Source organism: Puma concolor, chromosome D1 (assembly GCF_028749965.1).
Source record: "Puma concolor isolate L17-30 chromosome D1, mPumCon1.1.hap2, whole genome shotgun sequence".
NCBI lineage: Eukaryota > Metazoa > Chordata > Mammalia > Carnivora > Felidae > Puma > Puma concolor.
The window spans coordinates 106,869,828-106,882,659 of record NC_141676.1 but is presented as its reverse complement, the minus strand read 5'-3'; the positions used below and the strand labels follow the sequence as shown (position 1 = coordinate 106,882,659).

Sequence of the window (12,832 nt, the reverse complement as noted above, 5' to 3'; positions counted from 1 at the left end):
AGGTAGTGCAGGGTGCACAGCCGGACACAGTGCTCACTCTACTGGACACAGGAAATGGTCGCACAGTGCAGACCTCACAGCTAGGAAGTGGCCCGTTGTTCAAAAACTTTTTGTGAAAAACCCCAAAATGAAAGTAAACTTAGGGAGACTTTGCCACAGAATTGCTATTTTTACTCCTGGATTTAAAACCTTGGGGATTTAGAAACAACTTACTTATCAGGCAGAAGGAAGCTACTGGGAAATCGATACCACTCCTTCCCTACACAGACATTCACAGGCCTGCCTTCTGGGACAGTATGGATGGTTGGGTCCGTGGCAATTCGGTGAAATTCTGGATACAAATCAAGGGGCCCGTGATACCCTGGAAGGGAGAAAGGTTTGTGAAAGATGAAGACATGTAAGATGAGAGTCTAACATTTAATCATGATGCATGTTAATGTCCCACTGTAATCCATGTGTAATTTAAGAGCGTGAAGGCCCCCAACAATGGCAGCAAGAAGCCGGCTCCCTTGACACACAGCGTCTCTACAGTTACGAAGATGATCACAGCAGAGACCCTGTTTCACCAAATATAATTTGCTTTCTTGCCCTTCTGTACACCCTTCCGCCTTTCTCGCTTCTGTTCTTTGAGCACATTTTAATCTTGTGGACCCAAATAATGACTATAGGAAGAGTATTATCATGGGAATTGAGCCCCAAATTTGCTTCCTATGTTGAAGGCTTCTTTAATTCATTCCTCAAAATGAAAAAGCATCCTCTAAAAAATAAAATTAAAAAACACAAGAATAGAAAAAAAGCTTTTATAGTTAATCACTGTGAAAGGAATTGTCAATCTTCTCTTTAATCTTAGATAAGTCACAGCCCAATCACAAATGAAGCCCATAGGCTCTCTTTATAGGAAAGTCCTCCTCCCAGCTAACGCTGAAGTGTAATAATCACACACAGAGCAAAACCCAAGGTGAAGTGCCTTGCGAGCATGGGCACTGTGTGCCTCTACCTTTGAACAGTGCCACAGAGCGGGAAAAGGACAGGAGGCCGAACAGGAAGAGCGTTCCTGACGCCAGCCAGTTCGACGTCACAGTGTAATGCTCCAGACGGTATCGCTGAAACACGAAGTGGTAACATTTCTAGAAGGAAAGAAAACTGTATTGAAGAAAAAAAAAAAAAAAAAAAGAACTTGCATAATATACAGAACACTATCATAAAACATCCTAACACCAAGATGGGAAGAAGCAGCCAAAGAGGTTCCATCAAGGGTCTGAGCATTTGCCAACAGTGAGTGCCCACTCCAAATTCAAAGATGAAAGCAAGCTCTGTTTAAATTATCTACGGGTCAGCCCAACCAGAGGAATTCTCACCAGCTTCACATTAAAAGTATATAGACATCTCTCTAGTGCTTAGAAAGTCCTAATAATTTGTTTTTTTAATATTTAAATGAAAGTGCTGGTGTGCCTGCCTGGCTCAGTTGGTACACCATGAAACTTTTGATCCCAGAGTCATGAGGGCAGGTCCACACTGAGTGTGGAGCCGGCTTAAAAAACATTTTTTTGGGGGCGCCTGGGTGGCGCAGTCGGTTAAGCGTCCGACTTCAGCCAGGTCACGATCTCGCGGTCCGTGAGTTCGAGCCCCACGTCAGGCTCTGGGCTGATGGCTCAGAGCCTGGAGCCTGTTTCCGATTCTGTGTCTCCCTCTCTCTCTGCCCTTCCCCCGTTCATGCTCTGTCTCTCTCTCTGTCCCCAAAAAAAATAAATAAACGTTGAAAAAAAAAATTTTTAAAAACATTTTTTTTTTAAATGTTTATTTATTTTTGAGACAAAGAGAGAGAGAGAGCGCGTGAGCAGGGATAAGCAAAGAGAGAGGGAGACACAGAATACGAAGCAGGCTCCAGGCTCCGAGCTGTCAGCCCAGAGCCCAACACAGGGCTCGAACTCACAAACTGTGAGATCATGACCTGAGCTGAAGTCGGACACTCAACCGACGGAGCCACCCAGGCGCCCCAAAAGACATTTTTTTAAATAAATAAGAACAAAAGTGCTTTTTAGCAGTTTGCTTTGATATATGCAGTATGTCTATTTTGATGTAACAAGTATTAATCTTTACTTTCCTCCACTGACAAGCTTTCATCAAAGTTTTTGGTATCAAGAAAATGTCTCATGACCAAACAAAAGAATTCCTCTCATAGAACATCAGGAAAATGCTGTTAATTATCTTAACTATTTTACAAACTAGATGAATATTATTACAATATATACATGTATGCATGAGTTCTACAGTCTGTGAGTACCTTCCCATTAGATTTATTGCTTTGTTTCCCTCCTAGACTAGAACTACTTTTGGGAAGCAATTTTATAATCTATTACAAATATTGCCATCTATAGCTATTGCCATCAATAAATATATTGCCAACAAATCTATTGCCATCAGTGGGTTTGAACTCCTTTCATATTTTAAAGAATCTGTCCTAAGGAAACAATCCATATACCTCAAGAAAGATATTCATCCTAACATTATTTATAATCCTGAAATAAATAAGCAACTTAAACCTACCATAAATTATATATCTAATCATAGATATAAGTTCAGTAGTTTACATATACCATAATGTTATGTATTATGCCAAATTGAGAACATACTCCTATTCAAATAATGGGTATAGATTTGGCAACACTGAAAATGATATGTAGTTGTATTAAAAGACATATTAAGTTAGATGTCAGATTATAACCATCATCAAGTCTGGTACATGATAGGCAAATATGCTGGAAGATGGTTTTGTTATGATAGTAGGGCTAACTTAGACAGTGATTTTAAACAATTAAAACTTTATTATCTGCAATAAAGTGCAATTACATTTATAACTAAAATTCTTTCTTAAAACTATAAACCTAACATGGATGAGCCTTAAAAACATGATGCCGATGGGACGCCCAGGTAGTTCAGTTGGTTAAGTGTCCGACTTCAGCTCAAGGCACGATCTTGCCATTCCCAAGTTGGAGACCCGAACTGGGCTCTGTGCTGGCAGCTCAGAGTTTGAAGCCTGCTTCAGATTCTGTGTCTTCCTCTCTCCTATGCCCCTCCCCCACTTGTCCTCGCTACATCTCTCAAAAAAAAAACATTTTTTTAAAAATTAAAAAAAAAAACATGAGGCTAACTGAAAGCAGCCAGTCACGAGGACCATGTATTTTAGGACTCCATGGGCAAATCTTCAGAGACATAAAGTAGACTAGTGGTTGCTTATAGCTGGGAGATATGACAGCTAAGGGGTACAGAGCTTTTGAGATGATAAAAATGCTCTAAAATGGACTGTGGTGATAGTTACACAAACCTGTGACTGTACTAAAAACCATTTAATTCTATGCTTTTTAAATGGGTAAATCATATGGTTTGTGAATTATAGCACTATAGAAGTGTTAAGGAAAAAAAATGCTTCCCTAATTACTCTTTTCTGCCAATTGCAAATGGCAGCAGAGGTCAAAAAGAAGCCTGGAGGGGCGCCTGGGAGGCTCAGTCAGTTAAGCATCTGACTCTGGATTTCGGTTCAGGTCATGATCTCACGGTTCAGTTCGTGGGCTCAAGCCCCGCATCAGGCTCCGCGCTAACAGTGGGATCCTCTGTCTCCCTCTCTCTCTGCCCCTCCCTCAGTCATGAAATGAATGAACTTAAAAAAATAAAGAGAAAGAGAGCCTGGAGGCTTCTGAGACCACAAATACAGATACATACAAGATAAATTCTGAAAAGGAATTGACCTGGACAGGTTTTAAGCCAGGATTACAAAGTGTCCCATATTGCTAACTTCCTGATGTTATCCCAACACTTGAGAAAGTTTTAATCTGATCTCATAGCTAAGGAGCAGACGTTCCATTATTTCTGCCATGGCGCCACCATCTTGTGGTAGGCCTATACAACGATCTAACCAAATTCCTTTAATAGCAAGTAGATTCTGGTTGGCAATAGAAAAAAATTAACACACCAGTTAACAATGCAAATATGTAATCAGCGTAAGAGTATGATCAACAGCCAAGCAAGCAATACATAAACAATGGTAGTTACTTTAATATGTTTATCAGGTTTATTGTATGGATAAAGTATCTTGGGGGAAGCATACTGTAATTTGCCTTTAAGCTTTATGACCAATTTAACAAGTGAAACAGAACGAAGCAAATGTACATTTCCCTGAAACTCACCTGAAGTGCAGAAAGGGCCACAGCACCACAGAGACATATAAGTGGATACACAGGGAAAAGAAATCTCTCCTCTTTGTGAGGCTGGATGAAGAAAATTATAAACCAAATATACATTGGAGCCAAGGTAAGCCAATACGGGTGGCCTAAATTCTGAACTGTAAGACAGAGAAAAACATCCACCTTTCACCATGTTAGAATAAAACAACATATCTAGTTTCAGTGTTCTCTTGATCTCAGATGGGAATACACCCTATGTGTATGGCACCCCATAAAATGTTTCAGCTTTTATATTCACACTTTCTCTGATGCAATAAAGGGGTCAAGTAGAAAAAGGTATATACTCCTGAGCTCCCCCAAGAAAGCCAGCCTCTAATGTGAGTCACAATACTGGACTTGGCTGGAACACAAATCAAAGTCAAGGGACTGGGTAATAAATCTTAATATATTGGATAAAGAAGAAAAGCCTTCTCTCCTCAGTGAGTCCTACCACTAAGGTAAAGGTTCCTGAGATTAACCAAAAGCATAACATAAACTCAATTCTTGGGTTTTAATTCCTATGCTCTATTTAATAGATTAATCTCCTTTCTTATATACCAGTCTGTTGAAATAGATTTAGACCAAAGGAAAGAAAAAGTTGGATTCTCAAACCCATCGTTTTTTGTCAAGGTATAAATGGCAAAAGAGTCTGTCTCAAAGCAAATATAAAAGCAACTCTTAAAGGAAGTTTACTGATGATGTTTGTTCTCCTCTCTCACAACACGCATCCACTCTGAATCTTAAAACTGAAACTAACATATACTCAAGGCATGTGAAAGAATTAAAGCCATTTAATGAGCTCCAAGACTCAAGCACCTGCTGGAAAGTTCCTGTGGTTAGGCACATGAACACTGACGGATAAACCTGCAACCCACGGTGAAGGCATCCCCTACTGTGCTTCTATGAGTGATGATCAGCAGTGCTAGAAATCACTGGCAAAGGGTAGATCGACAGCGCCCCCTGGTGTTATGTCTACAAAGAGCAAGTTTGGAGGAAAAGCTCAGGATTGTCATCAAGATCCACTTTGGTGTTTCTAACTTATCAGTATTTTTGTAGAAACTCTTTAGGGATGAAAATTCTTCAAATGAAATACCAGGCTTATCCTTTAAACTTTCTACTCTAAGATCTTACCTTAAGATTTTAGGTGATAATCTATGATTTACATCTTTCCAAGAAGTATTTTAGGTTGGAATTTTCTTGATTACAAAAAAATGAAATCCTTTTCTGTATCTTCAAGGCTAGCAAATATATTTGTAAAATATGGCCTACTGGGGCACCTGGGTGGCTCTGTCAGTTAAGCATCCGACTTCGGCCCAGGTCATGATCTCACAGGTCCTGAATTCGAGCCCCACAATGGGCTCTGTGCCGACAGCTCAGAGGCTGGAACTTGCTTTGGATTCTATCTCCCTCTCTCTCTGCCCCTCCTCCACTCATACTCCATCTCACTCACTCTGAAAACTACACAAACATTTAAAAAACTTAAATAAAATATGGCCTAACCTGTTTGAATGTCCTATGTAAAATTACAAAATCATAACCACAGTTGTATCACATGATGAGAAAATAGGTAACTTTCCTGCTTCTTTATGTTTTTCTGGTTTTTTTCTCTTTAAAAGAACATTTTTCTATTATAAAATACACAGAAAGTATAAAGAAAAAACAGCACTCATTTTTTTTTTTTTTTACTAGGTGGACATGTGTGCAAATTACACATTTTTAAAACAAAATTGGATTCGTACTGTAGAGAACAGCTTAATATGCTGTTTTTATACTTACATCACAAGCATGTCCAAATTCTCTACAAGCATAAATTATCTTTACAGTAAAGAAAAAAAAGTTACTTTTCAAAAAAAAAAAAAGAGAGATAAAATGATCCTTAGGACATGCAAGGAATGCAGGACTAAGTTAACACCCCAGGTGACAGACAGCTGGATCCAAATGTGGGACATTATGCAAGATGGGTGACCTGATTTCTTTAGAAATCTTCAGGAGGAAAAACAAGAGGGGGGGAACCTCGTAAAAAGCTGAAGAAACTTAACATCAAAGTCAGTATATGACCCTTTTTTAGAACCTCTTTTAAACAACTAGAAAAAGCTGTTTTTCAGACAGTGTAGGAAACCTGAGTATCAACTGGGTATTAGATATTAAGGAATTGCTGATTTTATTAGGATAATGGCATTATGGTTATGCTAAAACAAAACAAGTGACTGGAGGCTGCTTTCGTATTCAAAGAGTGTAACACAGTGAACTCTACAAACCATTAATAGCAGAAAAGCAGAATGGGGGGCGGGATGGAGAGATCATATGGCATCCAAATCAGACTGAAATGTCTGAAATTAAATCTCTTTCCAAAGCTCATATGAATTTCTGCTCAAATCTGTCTTCCATAAACGAAACATGGGCACCAGATATCCAAATCTGTGACAACTTGAGAAAACACTGGCTGTGCACTACGGAATCAGAGCAAGCAAAATAAATGACAAACCAAACCTTCCACAATAAGGCAAACACAGAAGCAAAACGGAACAAAGAGAAGCACAATGTTTCTCAGGAAGTCCAAAGCTTCTCTCACTTCAGTATCAAATTTGAGGGAAATCCCTGTATGGTTTAGTTTTCAAATTTTTGGTTAAAGTAATTTCCCAAGGAGTATTTACCTCTATGACTTATTATCTTCAACTATTATCCATATTACTACACATTTCTTTAAAAGACCCAAGACTCAAATACTTTCATCTCCTGAGATTTTATGACTGTTGTTCTTGCCTCCCCGTGCGGTTCCGTATGCTATCCTGACTTCCTCACTCGAAGGGATATAAAATTCCTCCCTTTGACAACCTAACTTGCAATTATTTACTGAACCTTCACATAAATTTAAATAATCTACCAACACAGAATGATAATTTGATAAGCCAACCATTGCCATGGGAAGAAAACGGAGAAGAGAATAAGTAGATTCATTTTCACTTCTTGGTAAACATTGTTACTTGCTCTTTCCTCCCCAGAAACCTTCCATCCCTTACTCCACTCACCATGAAACCTCTGCAGTAGGTACTCCATCAAAGAAGTCAGTGGTAGGACCAGGAGAGCCAAAGCAAAGGCTACGTTAAAATTAAGAAATCCGTTAATTAAATAGAAATACCAGGGTTCTGTACCTGGGGGAAACAAATAAAAAATAATTAGTGGATGCCTTTCACATCTTTTACAATGCTGGATTCAGAATGTTCTTTGTTCAAGCAATGTTGATGGTCCGATGCCTCAAGTGAAGGAGTCCACAATGGGAACTCAGTTACCAGGGCTCAGTCACACAGGCGAAGCACAAGGGCAGATGAGGGGAAGAGAATGGGATCTGTTACTTTTCCAGAACAAGCAAATAATTTAAATAGCTTAGTGGTAACAATGCGATTTATAGTAAGTAATTTACATTTGGTCTTCATCTCTGTTCCTGGCACAGAGCTCCTAAAACCTTTGGAATTTCCTAAGTGGTGAGAGCGATAAGGGTGTCTTCTGGGTCTTCTGTTAATTAGGAGATCTGGGGAAAGCCCTCAGGTGGGGGCGAAGGATGGGGACAGATGGCCAGAACCAATTGTGTGACCTAACTGCCCTGATGGGGCCGTTACAATTTTCAGTCCCACCCCGCTGACCTCCAGGGAAGGAAGAGGGGCTGGCAAGAGTTCAGTCACACCCACGGCCAAGGATTTCAGCAATCATGCCTGTGTAACGAACCCTCCATAAAAACCCAGAAGGACAGGGTCCAGAGAACTTCAGGTTGATGAACACATAGAAGCGTGAGGAGTGTGTACACCTGGGAAGGATGGGAGTTCTGAGCTCCATCCCACACTCCCTGCCCTATGCATCTCTTCCACCTGGCTATTCCTCTGTATCCTTTATAATATCCTGCCCACTAAGCTGGTAAACTTAAGTAAATGTTTCTTTAAGCTCTGTGAGCCACTCTAGCAAATTAAGCGAACCCAAAGAGGGGGTTGCTGGAACTTCCCATCTACAGCTGGTCGGAAGGGACAATCTGGACCGGTTACTGATGTCTGGAGTGTGGCTGTGGCAGGGCCAAGTGGGAGCCGTCTTGTAGGACCGAGCTACTCAGGCCTTTCCCCTTTTATTCTCACCCGTTCATTCCATTTACATCCCAGTCTCTTGGCCCTTGATATGTTTAACCACTATTCTACTGTCATGGGACCCTGTGTTTGGTAAAAAGCAACAATTTGTTTTCCTTAGAAAAATAATGTTCAGAGCCCCAGATCCTGTTTAGAAGTTTTGAGGACTCAGAACGAAACAAAATGAAAACACAAGCCTTACCCACACCAGTTTCGATTCTTTAACTCAAAATCCTTGAACCCAAATGCGGGACCGGCCCCCTATGCACATTTAGCAGGCTCTTTATCTGCTCTTCCCCTCTGTGTGATTACTTCCATCAGGCAGTGAATGACACATGCGGGTTTTAATCACTGCATGTTGTGACACCCGCCTTGCACCACAGCAATTTCCTGCAATCAGCACTGCTTAAAAGGGTAATCAGAAGGCAGAGGAACAGTCAGAAAAACCTGACATTTTTGCAGCTTGCACAGCAAAATAAGATTAGAAACCAAACCCATAATGCTAGAAACATTTAGGGGAAGGGAGGGTGGGGTACCCTAAGTAAAACTCCACTTCAACTGTATGTCACCTTTTGCAAAAGCTCACTCCTTCCTGTCTAAACACATTGATTGCGATGTTCATAACAGAGCTCCTGTCCCAGGCCAAGTTCAATAGAGACATTCATATTCTTTACCAATACCCGTTTGGGTTATAGAAAAGTGATGATTTTCGGGGTGCCTGGGTGGCTCAGTCGGTTGGGCGTCTGACTTCAGCTCAGGTCATGATCTCGCGGTCTGGGAGTTCAAGCCCCATGTCAGGCTCTGTGCTGACAGCTCAGAGCCTGGAGCCTGCTGCTGATTCTGTGTCTCCCTCTCTCTCTGACCTTCCCCCATGCATCCTCTGTCTCTCTCTGTCTCAAAAAATGAATAAACGTTAAAAAAAATTTTTTTTAATAAAAAAATAAAAAAATAAAAAAAAGTGATGATTTTCAAAAAGAAATATCCATCTTCTCTGGATTTTAATATGTAATAACACATTTCTGAAACTGAGTCTCTTAGGAGTCCAGTTCCCTGAAAGGTAGTTTTTTGCATCATCTTCTCCTGACCACCAGTGTGGAAGCAGGGCTGTCAACCTTGGCCCTCCTTTTTTCCAACCAAATTCTGGATATCTGAGCCTGAGAAGAAAAACCAGAGTGACTAGGGAGAAAGGAGATCATCTTTTATATCATCTTTTATAGATCCTAATAAGCATCTATAGAAAGAAAAAAAAAAAAAAAGCCTTTCTTTGCTCCTTACAAATACTTATTGTTTTTTTCAGGAAAGCACTTTATTCCCAGCAAATATTGGTCTCTACCACAACTGACTATACCCTCCCGCTTGGGCTGACTACCTTTTTACCTAGGTGTACTATACTCTGAAATTCTGAACCCAAAGCATCAATCTGGTAAACTCAACTATGTTTATGTGTTAGGAACTCATAGATCAAGTTCAGAGCTAGGCTGTGAACATTTCATAATAGACTATCGCTTCCTGGAAGAACAAGGCAAAAATTGGAGGATAAGCCAAAGGCAGGGAAGGTTCAAGTCACGACAGTCTTAAAAAACAAGGGCAGAAAGAGACAAAAACAGGGAATTCTCTTACCCAGTGTCCTCCCCCTACACGATCAGACACCTGCCTTGAAAAAAGAGTAAAAACTTTCCTCTCTTTCCAGGGAGGTAATTTGATGCCACTTCTCAGAAACTATCAAAGCTCAACTATGCAGAAAAAAAAAAAAAAAGTGTCAGAATGACAAGCTACGCATTTAACTGGTGCAAAGTGTGCAGTGAAAGCTGGAAGCAGGGTCTCTGTAGGGAATGACGCACCAATTCCTTTCATTTAAGTGAGCTAAAGGGAACCTTCAAAGAGGCCAGAAGAAGAAGGGATAATGTTTACTGTTCCACCGATTGAATGAAAGGAAGCTATTTTATAGGCGTACAATTTTATAAAACCTTAAGAACTAAATTGTAGTAAATCATCCTTATAAATGTCAAATTTACAACACCCAGAGCAAAGAGACACCAAGGTCCAACAAAAATGATCAGCAAAACAATGAAAGCCCTAGAACAGATCTTGACACCAGTCAGCTCTTGAGTGACTCCACTGGGGCCTCATCCTCTGCTCCTGCACAAATGGAAAACTTTGGGCCTTTAATAAAGGCCATTCGCCTTTGCCTTCTGAAATTTCCTGTCCAGTGATGTGACAGATGTTGATAGAACACATCAACAGGCAGGGATCACGTCCTAAATTGCTAAGTGGCATCGTTGAGCCGACCCACTGTTGTTTTTGAAGGAAGAGCATTTCTCATACCCGCCCTCCCACGCCTTCTCCAGGCCTCAACTCCTCAGAGAGCACCAGTCTTCACTCTCCACATAAAAATACTTATCAACCCCGACATCTGCCAACGCCAAATGTTACAAGGGTAAGAAGCAAAATCAGTGCCATGACCAGTCACTTTGTTTTTTGCAACACTAAATTTCACCTCTTGATCTTTGACACCAAAGAGATGCTTTGCCTATGACTTTGCAATTTTATGTCTACACTAAATTTCCTAAATGCCAAGTATTTTTTTCCTTGTCCAAATATTCTTTTTCTTTAACAAGCATGGAGCAATGCTCCCCTGTGAAAGAGAGCCTGCCAGCCTGCATACCACTGTGCCATCGAAGCTCTCTGAGGCTTCCTGATCACCCTCCAAGCCCAGTGTGTGGGCCTTCAGAGGCACAACTTCCTGCCCCTTCTTTAGATCAAATCTTATCTTCCTCTATCTCCAACTCACACTCTGTTTTTGCTTATTCTCTTGTAGAGTCTCAAACGCCAAACTCCAGAGTTTTGCTAAGGCGGTTTTCAGTGGAAAAAACACAGGCTTGGGAGTCAGACAGCCCTGGGCTCTTATCCCATTTCTGCCACCTATTAATTATGTGCAAGTCCCTTGGTTTTATGTGCATTTCCACCTTGGTTTCCATAGCTGGGAATAAGCATAAATAATGCCTCTCTCACAAAGTTTTTATGAGGAGAAGATGATGTTATATAAAATCTCTCGTATAGAACAGGCATTTGATAAACAGAAGCAATTATAATTTATAGTTGTGAAAAAGTACTCTTTTTCTTTCTCCTGGCTTCAAAAGAGCCAGCTCAGGTCTGGAATATGTCATTCATAGATGCTCTCTGGCCAAGCAAGTATAGAAAGGTCCCTGTGAAAACCAGGAATAATGGAGTAAATATTTATATTATAATCACAACAGAGAAACTGAATTTATCTTGCTCATGTTTGTACAGTTTCTATCTAAAATTAGCTAATGCTGTAAAAAAAAATTCAAAATATTCAATTTTTTTATTTATTTTTTATTTATTTATTTTTTTGTCTCTGCAGTCCCTACCCTGAACATTGTGTTTGTCTGAAATATACCCCCTCTAGCATCTACTCACCAAACATCTACTCTTCCTTCCAGGCTTGACTCTAGAAGTCCTTCTGCTACCACCAGATGGACTTGCTCCTGTGATTCCCCATCTTTCCACTATAGTATGTAACACAATTGACTATAATTATCTGTTCGTGTGACTGTAGCCGTATGGGACAGCAAATTATGAGGACACAAATGCTCAAAGGCAGCTTAGTCCATGTTTCTTTAACTCAAGTCCATTTAACTAACTGTTTAAGTATTATAGGCTTATTTGCTCTTACATCCAAAAAACAGCACTAAGACATGAATGTAGAAACTATCAGCATGATGCATTTGTAACTTTCAGAGAAGAAACCTATGCCTACAATAGGTAATGAAGCACTTTGAGCAGTCAAGTCTAACAAAATAGTCAAGATGATGCCCAATAGGGCCCAACATGTATGTAGAGTGAAACAGCTGAAGCTTTCATGACAAAACATATGCTATCTTACTCTGATAACTGTACAGCATCTATTAAAAAGTCAATCTTTGATGGGGCGCCTGGGTGGCTCAGTCAGTTAAGCATCCAGCTTCTGCTAGGGTCACGATCTCACGGTTCGTGGGTTCAGGCCCCACATTGGGCTCTGTACTAACAGCTCAGAGCTTGAAGCCTGCTCAGATTCTGTGTCTCCCTTGCTCTCTGCCCCTCCCCTGCTTGCTTGCATGTGTGCTCTCTAAAATAACCATTAAAAAAATTATTTTAATACCACTATGTAATAACCTATTTAGAAAGTGAAGCCAAGGGCACCTGGGTGGCTCAGTTGATGGAGTGTCTGACTCTTGATTTTGGCTCAGGTTATGATCCCAGGTTTCTGGGATTGAACCCTGAGATGGGCTCCATGCTGAGCACGGAGTCTGCTTAAGATTCTCTCTTTTCCCCCTCTGCCCACCCCTCTCCCCCACTCATGTAGGTGCTCTCTAAAAATAAAAAATAATTTTTAAAAAGTGAAGACAGTCTCCCAAAATTAAACTCAAATTAACAATTTATTCACCTATACATAATGGGTATTTTGCTTCCATAGATTCCATGTAAATCAGTTTCTAACAT

The 12,832-nt window shown here is 40.4% G+C and overlaps 1 protein-coding gene across 5 annotated transcripts in view; it reads right to left on the bottom strand.

The window, feature by feature from the left end:
* The window catches only part of ALG9 (ALG9 alpha-1,2-mannosyltransferase), a 98,480-nt gene that overhangs the window by 62,871 nt on the left and 22,777 nt on the right, over nucleotides 1–12,832 (bottom strand). For all 5 annotated transcript variants that reach the window (XM_086679147.1, XM_025927990.2, XM_086679148.1 and 2 more), the window contains exons 9-12: nucleotides 7,250–7,372; nucleotides 4,185–4,339; nucleotides 998–1,127; nucleotides 214–361 (exon numbers count right to left, since the gene is read on the bottom strand). In XM_086679147.1, coding sequence (XP_086535273.1) covers nucleotides 214–361; nucleotides 998–1,127; nucleotides 4,185–4,339; nucleotides 7,250–7,372 — 556 coding nt within the window. The remainder of the gene's footprint in view (nucleotides 1–213; nucleotides 362–997; nucleotides 1,128–4,184; nucleotides 4,340–7,249; nucleotides 7,373–12,832) is intronic.